This window comes from Mobula birostris, chromosome 14 (genome assembly GCF_030028105.1).
Source record: "Mobula birostris isolate sMobBir1 chromosome 14, sMobBir1.hap1, whole genome shotgun sequence".
Lineage (NCBI taxonomy): Eukaryota > Metazoa > Chordata > Chondrichthyes > Myliobatiformes > Myliobatidae > Mobula > Mobula birostris.
This window is the reverse complement of record NC_092383.1, coordinates 46,807,823-46,829,624: the sequence shown is the minus strand read 5'-3', so window position 1 is coordinate 46,829,624 and position 21,802 is coordinate 46,807,823. Positions and strand designations below refer to the sequence as shown.

General features: G+C 40.3%; 1 protein-coding gene across 11 annotated transcripts in view; it reads right to left on the bottom strand.

Moving 5' to 3' along the window:
* Positions 1–21,802, bottom strand: part of LOC140209876 (SHC-transforming protein 1-like) — a 198,664-nt gene that overhangs the window by 23,273 nt on the left and 153,589 nt on the right. For 10 of the 11 annotated variants that reach the window (XM_072278497.1, XM_072278495.1, XM_072278496.1 and 7 more), the window contains 5 exons: positions 12,970–13,021; positions 12,346–12,475; positions 9,333–9,510; positions 8,178–8,250; positions 3,421–3,561 (listed from right to left, as the gene is read on the bottom strand). In XM_072278497.1, coding sequence (XP_072134598.1) covers positions 3,421–3,561; positions 8,178–8,250; positions 9,333–9,510; positions 12,346–12,475; positions 12,970–13,021 — 574 coding nt within the window. The remainder of the gene's footprint in view (positions 1–3,420; positions 3,562–8,177; positions 8,251–9,332; positions 9,511–12,345; positions 12,476–12,969; positions 13,022–21,802) is intronic. The other variant, XM_072278489.1, reaches the window with a different exon arrangement.

Sequence of the window (21,802 nt, the reverse complement as noted above, 5' to 3'; positions counted from 1 at the left end):
GGGGAGGGGGGGGTAGGGTTGCCAACTTTCTCACTGTGTTTACTCCAAGAAAGACTACCATGACCATAAAGCCTTGTGTGGGCACCTGTATGCACATGCGTGACGTGTGCATACACTACATGTCATGCGTGCACGTGCCGATTTTTTCTACAAATCGTTTTTGGTAATTCTGTTCAGTGAAACCACACTGTACGTACATTATTTCTACTTTATAGAGGCTGTGTACTTATCATATCACTCCTGCATTTACTATATGTTAGTGTTATTTTAGGTTTTATGTGTTATTTGGTTCGATTTGGTAGGTTATTTTTTGTTATGGTGAGGGTGCTGCCAGAAAGGCCAGGGTTTGCCCCCAAGTGGATAGAACCACAGATGGTACTCTTAACCAATGATACATGTGTCTGTGTACAGACTCGGCGAGGCAGCCAGTGGAAACACTGGACCCAGGTTAAAGCATACAACTCACCCTCTTGTTGCTCCCACAGACAGATTGGGGAACCAATTGTACCCAGTAACCATGTAATTACAGAGAACCTAAGAGCGGAACACCAGCCGGCCATTCCAGACCTGACCACAGCTGATGAAAACATACCCGGAGAATAAGCAGAGGCAGAAAATGCCAAGAGCGTGGCAGAAGACACTGAGAACGTGTTGGAAAACCATGAATAGCCTGCTAAAGTGTGACGATGATGGTATTCTGTAAAGAAGGCTGGTTGCTGAAGGTAGATGATTAATTTTATAGCATAGTATAGAAATTTATTGGGAAATAGATGGGGAGGGATTTTTGAGTTAAAGCAGTTCCACCACTTCAATAGCATTTCAGACTGTACATGGCATCTGGAAGCAGTCACCCCCAGTCTGAGGAGCTGGGCCCTTTTCAGCAGTTGAGCCAGTGATCGACTGGACAGTTCAGAAGGGGGTGCCACCGGGGAGAGGGCCTTGCAGACATTTACGTAGAGGCCACCCCAACCCTTTCCTGTACATCGGTGAGAGGCCTGTGGGTGCTCCTGGAAAGAGAATTTGAGCGACCAGAGGATAAAGGGTTGAAGACAAAGGAATGTGATTAAGATGAAGTCAGCCTGCAGGGAAAGAGCAGGCACACCAAAGGAGCTGCATTACTAAAGACTTGGGACAGCATCTCTGCTTAACGTTTGGTAGGTAGCGATTAGGTAATGCTAGGATAGATATCGAGGTACATAAAATTGGGGGGAATTTCAAGACGGCATTTTTTGGCTGCCCTATTCGAGCAGATCCTCCTAGGTTGGCGCTTTCTGATACAAATTTAATTTTTGTCCAAGAAGGCCAAGAGGAGGAACTGTTAGAGTGAGTTTTTTGGGGTAGATGATTTGTTTACACTTAAATGACTTTGGCCACCAGACTTCTATTTGACAATGCGCTTCCTAAAAAGGTGTGAATACCAGATGCTTCTGGTACCATAGTTTGACCAGATGCTGTATTTTCAAAGACAGTATTATCTATACACTATAAATATTAATTTTTGACAATGCGCTTCCTAAAAAGGTGTGAATACTAGATGCTTCTAACACCATAGTTTGACCAGATGCTGTAGTTTTAAAGACAGTATTATCTATACATTATAAGTATTAATTGTCTTCTATGTTAGCACGTAAAATGCCAAGTAAATCCTAAAGGCTGTGGATACCAACCCAGACATGTTGACGTTGGAAGGAAAGGATGGTGTGATATTTTGTATGTAGCTTCAAAAGGAAGCATTGTCTATGCATTGTCTATAACTTTTTAAGTAGCAATTCCCTTTGTGTTTAGCATATAAATATCGAGCCCACATTGAGCTAGCAGACCTTTCCGCGGAAAGCGTCTTCGTCTGTAAGATGCCTGCTGTACCTTGTTGTGTCGAATAAAGAACAATATTAAACCAGTCCACTTTGTATCTACCAGTGACTCTGTTTCTCCGGTATTTTCATCCATGCTACAACAGTGAACGCTATCTCCTAATGATTCCTTTACCTTAAGCTCCCTAATCAAACTTGGTTCATCACACAGCACCCAATCCAGAATTGTATTTCACCTAGCCGCCTAAACCAGAAGCTTCTCTGAAAAGCCATCTCATCGGCATTTTACAAATTCCCTCTCTTGGGATCCAGCACCAACCTGATTTTCCCGATCTCCCATGACTATTGTAAAATTGCCCTTATTACATGCTTTTCCTATCTCCTGCTGTAATTTATATCCCATACTGTTTGGAGACCTGGAACAGCCATCAGGATCTTTTTACCCTTGTAGTTTCTTAACTCTACTCACAACGATTCTATATACAGTATTATGATTCCATGTCATCTCTTTCTAAGGACTTGATTTCATTTTTTACCAACCAGAGCAATCATCACCATCTCTTAGGCACTCGGCAGGGTCCAATAACTGAAGTGACATGTAAGCGGAACAGCCAGTGTTAGAGTGGTCAAGCTTTGGCTCAACAAGCTTCGATGTGAACAAACAGAGGCTAGAACTTAAGCTTGAGAAGTTCTAAGTATAAAAAGTATAGGAAGGATGATATTTCAGGCGGTGGAATGCTCCTTTTGTGTGATGTTGGATTTAAACAATCTCCGTGATTAGTATATGCTGTAATTTTACTATGTCTCTATGACTCTACATCTGCAGGAAGTACACCCAGCTTCAGGTCTTGACTGACAAAGTCAAGAGATTGGAGCTGGAAACTTAGTTCTTTGTAATCTTATATAACTTATTTGGATGTGAATATACAAGGCATGGTTAGTAAGTTTTCAAAAGATACTTAAATAGGTGGTGTTGTAGACAGTATAGAAAACAATGAAAAATTATAGAGGTATCTTCATCAGCAAATCATGTGTCTGATGATTGACAAATGGCTTTCAATCCAAATAAATGTGAGATATTGCATTTTGGGAGATCAAAGCAGTGCAGGACTTATACAGTGAATGGTAGGGCCCTAGAGAGTGATAATGGAACAGAGGCACCCCTAGGAATGCAAATGCACAGTTCACTGAAAGCATTTGACACATGGCCTTCATTGGTTGGAGCACTGAGTACAGGAGTTGGGAGGTTGTATTGCAGCTATATAAGACATTGATGAGGTCTCACATGAAGTATTGTGCATGATCTGGTCACCCTGTTATAGGAAAGATGTTAATAAGCTACAAAGAGTGTTGAAAATATTTACTAGGACATTGCCTAGACTTGGGGTCTTGAGTTACAAGGAGAGGTTGTGTATACTGGAATGTCAGAGGTTGAGGTGGGAGGTTGATATAGGTACATAAGATAATGAGTGGCATAGATAGGGTGACCTGAAATGTAAATTACCGTCATATGGCAAAATGAAATGCTTCTGAAATGATGGGAAGTGTGATAATGAACTTCAATGTGAAAGTAAGCATCAATAATATTTTGTTCATTGAATAAACTTACTTGCATTAGATGCATGTCTGTGCACATTAGCAGATACCTGTGCTGGCACCCTTGTCACGGCAGAGGAGTGAGGATTCATTAGATTCTGGGTGTTCATGTACGATGCATCATCAAAAGGATCAGATGGGCTTACAATTTTGCCTGGAAGAACAGTTTTCTTGATTAGTGGAATTGTAGACAATCAGCGGTCCCAAATATTAATTAATTTTATTTAGTTTGTGTTTTGAAACCAATTGCTAACTTGAGCATTATGTTCCTTAGTTTCACACAATGAGCAACTTTAAGACCGTTATTTAATTTTATATGATAAATCATTACTTAAAACTATATGATAAATATTGCTGCTGTTGTTAATGTAACATTTCTGTTCCAATAAACCTCCAGCAAGATTAATGTTGGTGAGACATATCAGTATTTGGAAAAAAAGTTTGTATTTAATGTGTGCCATCACATCTCAGACACCCTAATCAGAAATAAAAAGATCAAACACAAAGATTTCATATGCAGAAATAGGCAAATGCAACAACAGCTTCTTTTTAATGGTGCAGAAAACCTGACGATGTTCTGAGGAAAATTATGAAACAAAATATTTATGGTGAATAACATAAGGCAATATTAGGGCAAATAAGAAAAGGCATGGAATCCCCTGCCAAGGTGGGGGTAGAGGCAGATATACCAGAGACAATTAAAAAACTCTTAGACATGCACACAGATAATAGAAAAAATGGAGGGCTATGTAGGATTAAATTGTTCTTAGAGTAGATTAAAAGGTCAGTACAACATTGTGCATTGTGTGCAAGCGATGTATGTACAACATGGCATCACCTTTCATCACCCCACCAGCATTTGTCCATCCACACTAATTCCATTTTCCAACATTAATTTTAAATCCTTCTGCCACTGTCTATTTAATTATTTGTCTATGTCTCTTAAATATTGTGCTTGCAACTGTTTCTACCAACTGTTCTGACAGCTCCAGATATCAACCACTCTGTCTAAAATACTTCCTGCCAATCCCCTTAATAACTTACTACTCTCAGATTAACCTTTACCCTTTTGCTGTTGATACCCCTACCGAAGGCTATTGTCTCAGCTTATGGCTGCTTATAATTATATCGAACTCAATTATGTCACCTCTCATCCTCCTTCATTTCACAATGAAGGACAATCAAACAAGCAAGGACAACTAAGAGTGCAAAGGGATCATCAAGAAATTAGGCAGTAACAGTCTAGATGAGAGAGTTTCTGCAACCGCTAAAAGTCAACTTGTCACAGACTCATGGAGGGATACATAATCTTTGCTGCAATTATACAAGATAAATAACAACACCATGCTTGAATTTAGCCATTGTACACCCTTAAGTTATTTCTAACATTTTCCATTGAGTTGGGACATCATGTACGTGATGTGCAGAAGAGTATTGCATGCAGTTCTGGCCATTTTTCAATAGGAACAATGTAATTAAACTAAAGTGGGCGCAGAAAAGATTCACAAGAATGTTGCTAGGACTTGACAGTTTGAGTCATAAGGAGAAACTATCTCAGTCTATTAAATGAAGAAGGCTGAGGCGTTATAAAATCATGATGGACACACAGATAAGGCAAATGGTCACAGTTGTTCCTTATCACACCTTGTTGCATATTGGGTGGCATTTGACTGTTTTTACAAGACCGAGTTGCTAGCTCAACGCTCAACCCAGCATGGATGGAAAGCATGCAAGGAGCTGGCTGGATTCGAGCACGCGACCATTCATCTTGAGGTCCAGTGCTGATGCCACTACACCACCATCCGGCTTTATCTCAGGATAGGGGAGTCTAAATCTAGAGAACATAAGTTTAAGATGGGAAAGGAAAGATTTCAAAGGACTTGAGGGGCAAGATTTTGCATGCAGACAATGGTGGGAGTATGGAATGAGCTGCTGGAGGAAGTTACAATGTTTAAAAGACATTTAGACAGGTAACATTTGATCACAGATAGGAAAGACAGAGGGATATGGGGCAAATAGGCCCAGCATAGTAAGATACTTTGGTCAACAGGGATGGTTTGGGCCAAAGGGCTTGTTTCCATGTTGTATAACTCTACAACAGTTATATGTGTTAACCATGCTGTTAATGAGATTAGCTTTTCATTTTCCTGAGAATTGTATACAATAATGTTTATAGCAGTGCCAGTTATTTGCAAACACGCTGCCCTTTGACAGATGTTACCTCTTTCCTTCTCTCCAGGATTCAGGTGCTGTGACCATTAGGGTCATTTCAGAAACTCTTAGATAGGAACATGGATGATAGAAAAATGGAGGGCTATGCAGGAGGGAAAATTGATCTTTGAATACATTAAAAGATTGGCACAGCATCATGTGGTGATGGGCCGTACTGTGCTGTCTGCTCTGTGTTCGAAATCCTCTGGGGAAAACACTGCAACTGCGATTGAAGCAATTAAAGTTACACTAAAGAAGCACTAATATTTTTAATATTTAATATTTGTAATCCAGGGAGTGTGAAGCGCAGAATCAAATATCGCTGTGATGATTGTACATTCTAGTACCAATTGCTTGACGACAATAAATTATAAAGTATAAGTATTTCCACAAATCAGAGATACTTGAACGGTTTGTGTGCATATAAAATACAGATGGAATATTCATGCGGGCCACATGTTCTGGCTAACCTGTAGCGAGAAAATGAGCATAAGATACATTGTATGTAGCAACATCTTGCTTACCAGTAGCCTATCTTTATGATATATTTGGAAGTTATTTGTATACAGTATCTTGTGTATTATTTTGTATCTTTTGTGGTATACTTAACGCTTGCCTTGCATGTACCATAATGGGAATTTGAACACCTTTTGATTGTATGTTTTTCTTAGTGTCAGTTTTACCCTACTGCCAGTTGCTACATTAAAGAACATCAACTTGGAACATCTTTGTCAGTGCAGTAATTGGGGATGGAGTTCATCTGCCTGTCAATTCATGCAAGGCGTGTAAAGAGGACAGGACACCCACATATCTCCTTTGAACTTACCTCATCTCATCTTAAATGCTTGCCCTCAAGTTTTAGACATTTAAAACTTGGGAATATTAACTCTCTATACTGTGTATACCTCTCCTAACCATATAAACTTCTATAAGGCTTCTCCTCAGCCTCTGCTGCTCCAGCGAAAACAACCCAAATTTGTCCAAATTGTTATAGCATATGCCCTCTCATCTGGCCAGCACCCTGGCAATCTTCCTGTGGACCTTTTCCAAAGTATCCACATCCTTCCAACAATGGAGGAACCAGAACTTGATGCAGTACTCCAGATGTAGTGGAACCACAGTTTCATAAAGGTGCAAGATAAATTCCTGATTCTTGAATTCAATGACTTGACAAATAGAGGCAAGCATGCCATATGCTTTCTTTAGTATGCTTTCAAATTGTGCAGTCACTTTCAAGAAGCTACAGACTTGGACCCCAAGATCCCTCTGCATGTCAGCACTGTTACACGTCTTACCATTAACCGTGTACTGAATCTTTAGATCTGACCTCCGACAGCACCTCACAAACTTGGACAGATTGAACTCCATCTGCTATTTCACCTCCATATGATCTATATGCTACTGCATCCTTTAACAATCACCTGCACTATGCACAATGCTACCAATCCACCTATCCCTAGTTTCATAGTGATCAACGTAGTTCATATCCATCACAAACAGAAGAGGTCTTTATACAGATCGCTGTAGAATAACACTGGTCAGGGACTTCCACCCCGAATAAGTTCCATTGACCACTACCCTCTGTCTTCTATGGGAAAGTCAATTGAATCTAATCATCCAAGTCACCTGGACCGCCCGCACCTTAATGTTCCGGATGACCCTATCATAAATGACTTTGTCAACACAGTACTAAAATCCATGCAGGCAATTTCCATAGATCTGCCTTCATCAATCAATTTTTGTGTCTTCTAGCAAACTTACTAATCATGCTATGTATATTCATATCCAAATTATTAATTTACATGACAAACAACAGAGGACTTAGCACTGATCCCTGCATTTTGCTTTACTCTTGACCCTCTACATTCATGTTATTTCAGGATGACAATGAATGAGGCTCAATAACAAGGCAGGTGTGATAGATGGAAGCCAGGAAACCCCAAGGTAAGAAACAATTTGGAAAACAGCAAGTCACAGGCAGAAGCCTGGTAACAGGTAAAGCAAACACTCAGCAAAGAGACGTAAAGTTCAGAAATGGATCACAGGAAGGTAAGCAAAGACAGATTAGACCAGATGAAGGATCTTGATACAAAGTGCCAACTGTTCATTTCCCTCCTCAGATGCTGACCTGCCAGGCAGCATCTCATATCCCTCCAGCAGCTCATTTTCAGCTGAGAGAAGACTATAATATGTATTTGACTCAGCATTTGGGTAAAAGAATGTTAATACACTAGGACAGATGTAAAGATCTTTAATAATCTTCACAAGTAATGGACTCATAGTCAGTAGCATTCCTGAATCCTGAAGCAATCAGAAAACTCATGCTTATTTTTGTTTAAACAGTACAGGATTGAAAACAGAAAAATATAAAAGCTTTTTGAAAACATGCTAACCATGATAAAGCATTAGGCAATATATATTTTGTTCAATTAGTATTTTATTTGTCATAAGCCCTTATTTACAGAAAAAAATCTTACAAAACTGCAATTAATCAAAGATGATTCTGAAATTATATTATATAATTTTGATAGAATTCAACTCCATGAAGTTATGACCTACCTAGTCCAGTGAAAGTTGGTTTGTGTGGATTGGAATAATTTTCATAAATGATGTTTGGTGATGAGTTAGCACTCTGTAAGGTAAAGTACTCAACATCAAGAGAATGGATAACAATTTCAACAGAAGTCTAGTAAATACAAGGACTTGCCCTAAATTCTTTCTGTTCAACTGTCGATCAGTGTGCCAATGGCTATTTCGCACAGGACCACCACGTAAAACTGAAGGCAGTGGTCTCCATGACAGATGACACTGCAGAGCATAAAAGAAAAATCATCCAGTAGTGTACCCTGGTGCTGTGTGAGGTTGGTTAGGAGATTGGGAGATTGGGTATTGGTTAAACATCTCTAGCTTGGGGTGTAGGAGTGAGTGTTTGTAAAAAAGGTTTTACCCTTTCTCTGAGAGATGAGGGTTGGGGGGAAGTGGTAACAGTGGAGGAGGAATGGATGAGACACAAACAATAGGGAATGGACTTTTAAAATCATTTTTCAAAGGGAAGGCATTGTTCTGACCACTCACTCATTTCTGGCTTCCCAAACTCAACCATCCTCATCTCAGTCAAGGTCTTGAGCAAAGCCAGGTCTCTCCTGGGTAGATGAGTCACACAGCGAGTCAGTCCATCAACAACCAAGTGTAATATATATCGACTTAGTTCAACAACCAAAGTATGAGTGGGATCAATTGGTCATGTGAAGGACACCTCTGTGGTGCCTAAGTACATATCATGATGTAACACCACTGTGAAAATTTTCCTTTTATACAGGGTGGCCCTTACTTGGTGCAGTGATCCTTCCAACACCTGGTAATCTGCACCCTGAGAGACAGATCAAAGTCCAGTAAATCAAAACCAAAAACAATAAGTAATCAATGAAATCATGGGATTTGCCAAACCCATTCTTTCTTAAAAATCCCAAGACTTCCTCATCTTTTGTTATTGTTTTACACAATGTAAATGTAAACAATGCTTTTCACCATGGACATTGGCTCCTCATCTACAAATAAAGAAATGCAGGATGAAAGTCTTTAAAATAATTTCCCATGGAGTTGCAAACATAATTGTGACCTTCTTACAATACAGTAAACTTTCATTCGAGAATGTCACTCTCTAAGTATTTCTCACATTGGAATATCAGTAAAAATAATATACTTTATGCTAACCTGTGAAATGTTTCCATCCTCAATCATTTGACCACTATTAGTCTGCATCACCGAATCTTTGTTAACTTCTGCTTTCTGCAGTCCTGTAGGAAAGGCTGCTTTACCTGGGATGTCATTGTAGTATCCATAGTTGTGGCTGTCACCCTCCATACTCCATAATGCAAAGCCTGCAGTTCTGCTGTATAGAATCACCAACAGTGACTTCAAGAATATATTTGTAAACTACTTCATCTTTCTGAATTTTATGTGGCCAACATGAAATGTTATAACATCATAAGCTTACTGTGATTAACATTTAAAAAGATTAAAATTCCTCAGCTCTGATTGTTTTGAAGATTTATTGATTTGTGTGATGTGATTGACAGAATGTACATGACTCACTGTGTATTGTTCCAAAAAGAAACTGAGTCAATTTGCTTTGAAATCAGAGGATTTATCTTAGAAATAAGGAACAACAACCAAAAATTCAACAACTGTGAATCTGAAATTAAAATATAAAATGTCCAGCAGGTTTCTACAAAAGCTAACTGACTTTAGGAACCAGACAACCCCAGTCTCATCCAATATTCTCCTTGTCCTCTCCAGCCCACCTTCTCTGCACCCTATAACTAACTTGAATGCTCACTTTCTCAGTCCTGTTGGAATTCTGTTGGAATTGTTCATCCCAGCTTGGCAAAAGAATAAATCAAAGAAGGTGGTGCACCCGTGGCTGACAAGGAAAATTAGGGATAGTATCAATTCCAAAGAAGAAGCATACAAACTAGTCAGAAAAAGTGGCTCATCTGAGGACTGGGAGAAATTCAGAGTTCAGCAGAGGAGGACAAAGGGCTTAATTAGGAAGGGGAAAAAAGATTATGACAGAAAACTGGCAGGAAACATAAAAACTGACTGTAAAAGCTTTTATAGATATGTGAAAAGAAAAAGATTGGTTAAGACAAATGTAGGTCCCCTATAGACAGAAACAGGTGAATTGATTATGGGGAGCAAGGACATGGCAGACCAACTGAATGATTACTTTGTTTCTGTCTTCACTAAGGAGGACATAAATAATCTTCCGGAAATAGTAGGGGACAGAGGTTCAGTGAGATGGAGGAACTGAGGGAAATACATGTTAGTAGGGAAGTGGTGTTAGGTAAATTGAAGGGATTAAAGACAGATAAATCCCCAGGGCCAGATGGTCTGCATCCCAGAGTGCTTAAGGAAGTAGCCCAAGAAATATTGGATGCATTAGTGATAATTTCTCAAAACTCTTTAGATTCTGGACTAGTTCCTGAGGATTGGAGGGTGGCTAATGTAACCCCACTTTTTAAAAAAGGAGGGAGAGAGAAACCAGGGAATTATAGACCGTTAGCCTAACATCGGTGGTGGGGAAACTGCTAGAGTCAGTTATCAAAGATGTGATAACAGCACATTTGGAAAGCGGTGAAATCATCGGACAAAGTCAGCATGGATTTGTGAAAGGAAAATCATGTCTGACGAATCTCATAGAACTTTTTGAGGATGTAACTAGTAGAGTGGATAGGGGAGAACCAGTGGATGTGGTATATTTGGATTTTCAAAAGGCTTTTGACAAGGTCCCACACAGGAGATTAGTGTGCAAACTTAAAGCACACGGTACTGGGGGTAAGGTATTGATGTGGATAGAGAATTGGTTGGCAGACAGGAAGCAAAGAGTGGGAATAAATGGGACCTTTTCAGAATGGCAGGCAGTGGGACCCCAGTTGTTTACAATATATATTAATGACTTGGATGAGGGAATTAAATGCAGCATCTCCAAGTTTGCGGATGACACGAAGCTGGGCGGCAGTGTTAGCTGTGAGGAGGATGCTAAAAGGATGCAGGATGACTTGGATAGGTTAGGTGAGTGGGCAAATTCATGGCAGATGCAATTTAATGTGGATAAATGTGAAGTTATCCACTTTGGTGGCAAAAACAGGAAAACAGATTATTATCTGAATGGTGGCCGATTAGTAAAAGGAGAGGTGCAACGAGACCTGGGTGTCATTATATACCAGTCATTGAAAGTGGGCATGCAGGTACAGCAGGCGGTGAAAAAGGTGAATGGTATGCTGGCATTTATAGCAAGAGGATTCGAGCACAGGAGCAGGGAGGTACTACTGCAGTTGGACAAGGCCTTGCTGAGACCACACCTGGAGTATTGTGTGCAGTTTTGGTCCCCTAATCTGAGGAAAGACATCCTTGCCATAGAGCGAGTACAAAGAAGGTTCACCAGATTGATTCCTGGGATGGCAGGACTTTCATATGATGAAAGACTGGATGAACTAGGCTTGTACTCGTTGGAATTTAGAAGATTGAGGGGGGATCTGATTGAAATGTATAAAATCCTAAAGGGATTGGACAGGCTAGATGCAGGAAGATTGTTCCCGATGTTGGGGAAGTCCAGAACGAGGGGTCACAGCTTGAGGATAACGGGGAAGCCTTTTAGGACTGAGATTAGGAAAAACTTCTTCACACAGAGAGTGGTGAATCTGTGGAATTCTCTGCCACAGGAAACAGTTGAGGTCAGTTCATTGGCTATATTTAAGAGGGAGTTAGATATGGCCTTTGTGGCTAAAGGGATCACGGGGTATGGAGGGAAGGCTGGTGCAGGGTTCTGAGTTGGATGATCAGCCATGATCATACTGAATGGCGGTGCAGGCTCAAAGGGCCGACTGGCCTACTCCTGCACCTATTTTCTATGTTTCTATGTCCTTGATGTGAAAATTTCATTCTGCTTCTCATTTCACAGACATTTCACAGTTCCAACTTCTCCTATTTTTATTGAGAAACTATAGCACTCACTCCCAATCCATGTGGCCATATCTATGGAAAACCACAGAAAGAACAGCTGTATATAATTGATCATAAAATCAGTCACAATCACCACAGCAGCATGTCAGCAACCTTGAGTTACAATCACCTCAACGTTGGTTACTGGTCCTACCATGATATCTACTTGTAGCTACTCGGTTTGTGTGTATGACTGTGGTGATGGGGACTGGACAGTACTCACCTCTCATTATGAGGTTTACTAATTGCATGTGGGCTCTTCAAGTATTGTTTAAAACGAAGTTCAAATGCTTGTCCTATGCTGTTAATAACACAATGGGCCAAATCATCAAAACACTCCAAAATATGGCATGCTAAAAGAGAATGCAAGAAGATTAATTTTCATTGCCTATGGAATGATTGTTTAACAAGTTTAAAGAACTTAAAGCATTCTGATACTTATTTTACATGACCTAAGCATGGTTTACTTTATTTTACTATATTGTTTATATAAACAGGCATAATGCAGAAGTGATCCTGATATGCAATACAAACACTAATTTGTTCTCAGTACTTACTTCTATATTTGATAGATGAAGATCTTAAAATGACCCAGTCTATCATGCTCTACCTGCACCGTAAGCAGCTAACTGTTCACTGTCATTGCATCACACATCGTCAGTCTACCTTCTCAGTGATATTGTGCTTCTTTTATATGCACAAGAAACAAGCATTGCATTTGAAAACTGGCCGATTTAACAGCCTATACTCCAAGGACAAGTACAGTGATAGTGGCCACAATGAGTGCAATTACATTTATTGTTGGAAGCAGTGCAAATGAAATTGTTGATAATCCAAAAAATGTTACCTCTTTGATTCACCGGGTCTTTGGCGACATAGGCAACATAATTGCGTGTGTCCTAAAATATGAAAGCCAACACTTAGAACAAGTGGCACAAAGGTAAGAATTGCAGTACAATATGTGAACTTGATATGGAGACCAGTCAAACAGTCAACAGAGACTGACATTGTTAAAAACACTTGTAACATGATAGATACAACCTCATTCCACAAGCCACAGACAGCTAGGGGAGTTCTAGCAATGACTCAGTGGAGAAGTGAGTGTGAGAGATGGCATGGGGATGGTGGCTGTACCCACAGATTCAGGATGTGGAGAGTGATTGTGACTTCACCTTAATAACGGGCAAAGCAAATGTGTGATGATTTCAGTGTCATTGATGGTCTCAAGTATAAGATATAAAGAATTTAGTTTGAGTGGAGCTTTAAACAACAAGGTTTGTGGTCACAGAGTTTGGTAGGGACATTTTATAAAGGGGGAGAAAAGAAATAGAACTTCTCATTGTGGGCAGCAGGTAATATGTGTATACCCAGAAACAGGTGCACAGCCAGAGTCTCTTCACTCCAGATTAACCGGACACAATTTTTCAGGAATTCAAGCTCTATTCCCCACCCCTCTTCTCCCTGCATTCTTCTCATCTCTCACAGGTTTGTGAAATTGGGAAATATATATAGAAAGCCTATATCTGATAGAGAAGGCTCACAGGAGAACCATGAACCATGCAGTACTGTACCATTTACCAAACCTCTCTAGTTCATTGTGCCAGAACATTCTCAATGCCTTCTAAAATTATTTCAAGCACAGGAAGCTTCAGAGTAATGATTGCACCCTTAAATTAAATAAAATTAAACCAAATAGCAATGATTTGTGTATGATGATTTATAAATGATTGCCATTTATTGTAACATCTTTATGACTTTGTATTTATAGGGGAAGAAGTAGAAGGCTCATGGACTCATGTGAAGGATATTCATTTCCCAGGGCACAAAGAAGTGTATTGCTGAACACAGCTTTCTTGCACAGCTGCATGCCTTTCCAAAGGTCGGAATTGTCTGTGATTAAGTTAAACTTCTAACAATATTCTGTGCTTACCTTTTTGTTGTAAACAAGAACCAGACTCCAGTTCTTAATGTAAATTTCAAGGAGCAATCAGTTTGAAACTGAATGTACAGCTTTACAAGTAGTGTTGCAGAATACAGAATAATAGCCCACAGCAGGTGGCTGCTAAGAAGTCTGCTCTGCAAAATGGAATAACCAGGAGACCGCTTATCTGTGTTAGCCAAAGGCAAGACAATGGGGGTTATGTCACTTAGCTCATTAAACATGGTTACAAATTGGGATTTTTGTGTACTCAGGAGATCAGCTTTCACAGCATTAATTTACGTATGTCTGAGCTCTTTGTTACCAAAAGCTTTCAGGATCACTTTTGTCCCTGCAAAAGGTATCTGGGAAGCATCACATGAAGATGATGTCATCCAGTAGAAAATAGTTAGGAGTGTCAGCAACAGTGTAGATTATTAAGAATGACAGAAAGACAGTGTTACAGAAAGAACAATAATTAATTACTTGAGAGTCTGCCATGTCCTCAACCAGTTTGTAAGAAATGTACCTGCATTTGGAAATCCTTGTAGTTTGTGAAACTTTTATAGATTAGAAATCTTCAGTCAGTGTTAAGTGCGTGTGAAGAATTATTTGTCTTTGAATTTAAACATGTATCACTAAACATAAAATAACTGTGTTCAAACTACTTTGTTATTAGGAAGTACCTCCTTGCTGGGGAAGGGGTCCTATCACTCAAGCTGACAGCTGAACCTTGCCACAGAGGCTAGACAAGGAAGTAAGGTAGTCCTTGAAGAGTAGATGGACACAGTGTAACCTCCCCAGGACAGTTCTTGTAGATATCAGATAGGGTTTAAAGTCTTCTTTTGATTCTAGGGCTTTGTGGACAGGGAACCATTAGCATCACAGCAGTGTGGGGTTCCTCCAGGAGATCTCAGACATCCCACCTCTCCCGGAAGTTCCAGGAGTCTCCCACATATTAATTGTAGCTCCCTAACGCCCACAAATTATATACAATATCCCGGAAATGAGAGGGAGAGGGAGAGTGGGAGCGGGAATGGGATCGAGAGCAGGAGCGGAAGCGAGATCGAGAGTGGGAGCAAGAGTGAGCATCTTGATTGGTCTCTTTGTGCTAAGTAGACCTATCAGTTTTCTCTGTGGGCGGGCTTTACAGTTGACCTCTGTCTCTCCATCAGTTCAGTTTCGTGTCCGGCACTGCCATGGCAAAGTGCTTCAAGAAAAGAAAATATAAAACGCACTTCACCCCAGACTACATTAAAGTATACCCCTGCCTAATAGGGGTCAAAAATAATGACAGTGTTGCTCGCTGCACTGTTTGCAACAGTGACTTTTCTATTGCCCATGGTGGGTTAAGACTGTAAGAGACATGTTGAGGTGAGTTTAACAGGTGTCGTTCGTTCATTAGCATAGCTAACGTTATTTAAACTAGCTGGCTAGCTGCTAAGGAGCTACTCTATTGATGTCCTACGTGATGAGGCCAAACTCCCTGTAGACATGCTTAAAGTTGTAATAGAATTAAAGAATGACTCCATGATAATATACAAGTACATACTGTATTTTAATGTCACATTTTCTGCATATACCCAGCTTACAGATTACAGATTGGTTTACAGATTAGACAAAATCACTAAACAAAGTATTACATAAGACAATATAATAAGGATACACCTTATGCTTTTATTTCTTTTAGGGACCACAACATATCAGGGAGGCTAATCACAGGGAAGCCTGCTCAAGTATTTCACAGTTCTTTTCAGCAGAGCCACATCACAGTACAAGGAAAGTTTGCAAAAGAAATAGAAAAGCTATTTGCATTAGCATGGAGATTGCCAACAAAATACTCAACAAGGAATATATATATGTATGTGTGTGTAAATAGTTTCAATATGTGTCAAATAAACTGTTGTATTCTTTCATAATCAAATGTCCCGTATACATGAGCCCTTGGAGGTCGATGGGGGGGGGGATATGGGGTTGCGGGGGCAGGGGTGCTACCTCCCTGAAATGGTGGAGCTATCTCCCTGAAGTGAGTTTTTGCAGGGTGGGATGTCTGTGATCTGGTTTCCTCCCACATTCCAAAGATATACATTTAGGGTTAGAGAGTTGTGGACATACTATGTTGGCGCCAGATGCATGTGTAACCCAAGTTAATTAAACCCAAAGTTGTAATGTTAGTAAGCTCTACTTGCAGAGGGATGAAAACAAGGTTTACAGATTTTTAAAAAAATTTGAAAAAAAACATGCGAGGGAGGGGCAGGCTGGACACAAGATGAACAAGGAGAGGAATGCAGCAACAATTAGAAGCTGAAGACATGAACTGTTAAGAGTGGAATTAATATCTTTACCCTACTAATTTGAAACCCCTGGAGGAGAGACAATAGCGATAAAAAATGTATTGAAGCTACAGCTATAACATGCAGCAGCTTTAACGAGACAATATTGGCAGAGACCAGTGTCCAAAATCCCTACCATGTAGTCCAGATTAATTCTGTAAAATCATATCAAGGCACTTGGTCAAGTTTTGTACAAGTTTGTGAACTGACTTTCCGTGGATGATCAACTATTTCATTCCAAAGAACCAAGAAACACGATGGTGAGCCACCCAAGATAAAGAACCAGCACAGGGACGAAATGTGTAATGACGCAGAGAATTTAATACGATTGGATGTACAAGTTTGTTTTCATTCAAAGCATCCGAATTTGATTTTCTGCAAGAACTGATTATTTTTGCAAAGACTTTGATAAGTTACTGAATGAGATGTACTTTACATAACATAGCATAAGATCATAAGAAATAGCAGCAGGAGTAGGCCATCCAGCCCATTGAGCCTGCCCCGCCATTCAATAAGATCATGGCTGATCTGTAAACTCAGCTTCATCTACCTGCCTTTTCCCCATAATCCTAAATTCCCTTGCTATGTAAAAACCTATCCAACTGTATCTTAAATATATTTAGTGAAGAAGCCTCAACTGCTTCCCTGGGCAGAGAATTCCACAGATTCACCACTCTCTGGGAAAAACAGTTTCTCCTCATCTCCATCCTAAATCTTCTCCCCTGAATCTTGAGGCAATATCCCCTACGTCTAGTCTCAACGACCAATGGAAACAACTTTCCTACTTCTAGTTTATCCATCCCTTTCAAAATTTTGTGTGTTTCTATAAGATCCCCTCTCATTCTTCTGAATTCCAGAGAGTATAGTCCCAGGCAACTCAATCTCTCCTCATAGGTTAATCCTTCATCCCTGGAGTCGACCTGCTGAATCTCTTCTGCACTGCCTCCAAAGCCAGTATATCCTTCCTCAAGTATGGAGACCAGAACTGCACACAGTACTCCAGGTGCGGCCTCACCAGTACCCTGTATAGTCTGTTTCAGAATTGTGATGTTGGAGAATTGTCATGAAAGGTGTTAAACTGTGTGTTTATAATTTTTGAATTTGAGTTTAAACTTGTAGATATACTGTCTGAAACTGAAATTAACTGTAATACTTGAGAATAGGAATTATATTTGGTTTTCTAATTAACTAGGGATAAGTAAAAAGGGAAGTTTAGTCTGTAAACTTTTAAATAGGGAATAACACTAGATCTAATTAGTTAAGAGAGATTAGAGTAACAAAGGTTATTCTAATGAATATCACTGATTCTAATTAAAAAGGAATTTGTTGTGGTTTGATATCTAAGATTTGGAACCTAAACAGAATGCTTGAATTTTGAATTGTTCTTGCTCATGTAAATATTTTGTACATATTGTTTTTCCTATAAACAAAACCTTATTTCCAGAAGTGTGTGGTTTTTATTCACTGCCTCCTTCTCATACCTGGATTCTTCTGATGACCTAATAGCACTCAGTGTAATTTGATTTTCTCTAAAGAGTGCGACGACTAGTCACGCGACAAGACCGGTGCTACACAGGCGTTACATAAAATTTGGCAAACCAGCCAGGAGGCAGTGTATTAGATAACCAGTAGCATTAGTATACGAAGCATTAAAAGAATCTTATTGTTCAAACTCACATGTTCAGTTAAGACCCATAGTAAAAGGAAATGGAAGTCATAGAGGAAAAGAGTGTCAAGATCCCAAATGCTGTTTTAGTCAATGGCATAACAGGAACAGAATAAGATGAGGAAATACTGGACTTTCTAAAAGAATATGATTCGTTTGCCAAAGTTATTCATCGATTGATCAACTGACCTCGGTGCAGAATTTTCCAAGTCTCTCATGGTAGAGTACCATTTTGACTCTGCAGTGCAAGATCTCCTGCCCTTGCTACTGTACACTCAACAGGCAAGCGGTGACCAATATGTTTCCTACCATGTAGTTAGTTTATCCAGTGTTTACACTCAGAAAATTGGAAAAGACACCACTCAAGCTTACCGTGGTGAGTTGAAAACCTTAGCGAAGTGCAGTGGGGAAGATTATAATGAAATCTTGAGAGAGATGTTAATCCAGATCAGTGAAACCCTTACTGTTGAGAGTAGGGAAACAGTCACTGTTGAAACTGCTGAAGATGTACATTGTGACAAAAGAACCAGTTATCAGAAGATTGATGCCGATAAGAGGACAATGGGGGAACATTCAAAATGCTAATAAGAGAGAGACGAGAGAGATTACCGAAAGGAGACACAGTTCCGAGTATTGTCAGAGACCGGTTGCTTTGAACTATTTGAAGTTTGATGGACAGGCAATACCCCAGCAGGGGGATAAAAGGAACAGGTTCGCTAAGGTAACAGACACACGACTCCACGAGGTAATGAGACCCTGGAAGCGGTGTGCCCCCACAAGTTGGTGGGAGTTTTGGAGGTCTGGTCGCGGGACCAGCCATAGACGCACAGGGTAGAAAGGTACGGGTCGGCGGGAACCTGGTGTGTGTGTCCGCCCTTGCCTGGGTGTCCGGTTCACCGCAGAAGAACGATCATATCTGGAACGGAGGGGTCACAGTCGGTGACCTCAGAAGACATTACAAAGGGCTCGCTCGAAAGCTAACTGCGAGGAATATCGAAGGTCTGTTTGGAATCCGATTTGCATATTCATTCGTTCTCTCTCTCTCTCTCCCCAACGGCACGACGGCGATTACTGCGAACTGAACTAAATTGAACTCTGTCACTTGTGACTGATCATTTCACCCCTAGACTGCGATAGAGCCTGATTGATCCTATTATCATAGTTCCGTGTACATGTGTGTTTATTCATTGCTAACCTGTTGCATTTATATCCTTACTATTAGAGTACTGTGTTGCTTATTTCTTTAATAAAACTTTCTTAGTTCCAGTAATCCAGACTCCAACTAAGTGGTCAATTTCTGCTGGTTTGGCAACCCAGTTACGGGGTACATAACAACATAATAAGACCAGAACTCTTTAATTCAGAGCAGACTCCTCTGATACCAACCAGTTGGAAACAGCTCTAGCTGATATTCAGAAAAAATCCAAACTAATGGAGTTGCAGTGAACCCATTCCTCTCTCCCAGTGATCTAAACCCTCCAGGTATTCAAAGAGTCATAGTGGAGCACGTTGTGCATGGTAATAACTTGATGGCTCACGGCAATCCGCCAGTAAGGCTCCAAACTTTTTCTGGTAGAATCTCTTGTCCACCTAATGAGGCAGATTATGAGACTTGGCATGTTAGTGTTGAACTGTTCATGCAAGACCCAAGTGTGTCTGATCTTCATAGAACATGGAAAATATGTGAAAATATTCTTCCGCCAGCTTCTGACACCATCAAGTCAATAAGCCGTGGAGCTTCACCCGCTAATTACATACAACTCCTAGATTCAGCTTTTGCCACCATGGAAGATGGAGATGAATTATTCACCAAATTCATGAACACAGGTGAAAAACCATCCGCCTACTTACAGCAGCTACAAGTAAAGTTGACACTGACTGCAAAGCGAGGCGGATTTGCTGAAACTGAGGCTAACAAACATCTCCTAAAGCAGTTTTGTAGGGGATATTGAGATCACTCCCCGATGTCAGAGCAGCAACTGGAACAGAAAAAACAAAACCCGCCATCGTTTTCTGAACTATTGGTATTTCTACGCACTGAGGAAGATAAGCATGCTTCCTGATCCACACGCATGAAACAACATTTAGGAACAGCCAAATCAAGTGCTGTTATACAGTCTCAGACCCCAAGTGCCTGTATAGATGATGATATCGCACAGCTAATTTCAATTACTTCTCAACTGACTGAACAAATCGCTGAGCTTCAAAGTCAGCTAGCTGCTCTACAAGCTACAGAGAGCAGAAGGGAAAAGCAAGCTCTAAGACAGCAAGTGAGACGCAGCAGCTAAACACGAGTCCACAACCACTAACAAACAGCCAAGTGTAAATCCAAAACCTTGGTGCTGGTGTAAACGTGGAGAAGATGGATACATAGCCAGATCTTGCTGCTATAAGCCCAATTGGGCATTAGTAGTGGAAAATAGAAGACAGCTTGAGAAGAGACGGAGTGAGTGGGAGTCACATCATGGTACTCCGAAGCCTCATTTTAAACTAGAAGCAATTTCTGATGCAGGTGAAGATACCACTGACGTTCTGCAAGCTATATGTGAGAGTCGTCTTATCCAACAAACAGAACCTGTAACAGATGTTGCCATTGCGTATATTTGATCCTTAACGATGCATTCAAATGCTATACCTGACAGTTACACACAAGAAGATCAGTGTGGTGGATTATCTCATCTCTCTGATGCTGAGATTACAGACTCCCAGTTAGCAGATCCTTGTATTAGGGAAGTCATCAAGCAGATGAAAATTGGAGAAAAACCATCCCCTTTGGTGAGAAACGCAATCCCTAGACTACCCTTCTTTCTCAGAGAATGGGATCGTCTAGAGCTAAAAGACAGAATTCTCTACAGAAAATGACTAACCAGAGATAAAACAACATGCCAGCTTGTTTTACTGAAAAGTTTCAATCTGAGGTACTTAAGAGTCTTCACAATGACTTTGGTCACATGGGTATTGACCGTACGCTGGATTTAGTCAGAAGCCGATTCTGTTGGCCCAAGAAGGCTGCTGATGTAAAACACAAGATTAAAACAAGCGGTCGCCGCACAAGAATAAAGACCTTGCCTGAGAAAGCTGCTTTGTTAGTGAATATCGTGAGTACTCGACCCTTGCAGCTGGCCTGCATGGACTTTCTTACATTAGAACCCAATCAAAGTAACACAAAAGATGTGCTAGTAATAACTGATCATTTCGCTAAATATGCTTTGGCTATTCCTACACCCAGCTAAAAAGTCAAAACTGTGAAGTGCCTAAGGGAGCATTTCATTTTGAAATATGGTATCCCAAGTGCCTACGCAGTGATAGAGGGCCTGACTTTGAATCCCATTTGATTAAAGAATTGTGTGACACAGCTGGAAATCAAAAAGTCAGAGCTACACCATATCATCACAGAGGAAACCCTGTTCAGAGGTTTAACAAGACCCTCGTAAATATGTTAGAGATGAAAGATAAAAGTCGCTGTTGAGAATTTGTGAAACCCCTAGTCCATTGTACTAGGAATGATACGACTGGCTTTAGTCTGTATGAATTGACGTTCGGATGACATCCCAGACTTTCAGTTGACTTGGCTTTTGGACTACCCTTGAAAGACAAACATGGTAAATCACATTCTCAGTATGTACAAAATTTGAAATCTCATCTTGAGGAAAGCTTCAAGATAGCTGCGGGGGAATTCACAGAAAATGGCAAACTGAATCAAGACCAGATATGATAAACAGGTGACAGCTTCAGAGTTGAGAAAAGGAGACCGAGTGCTAGT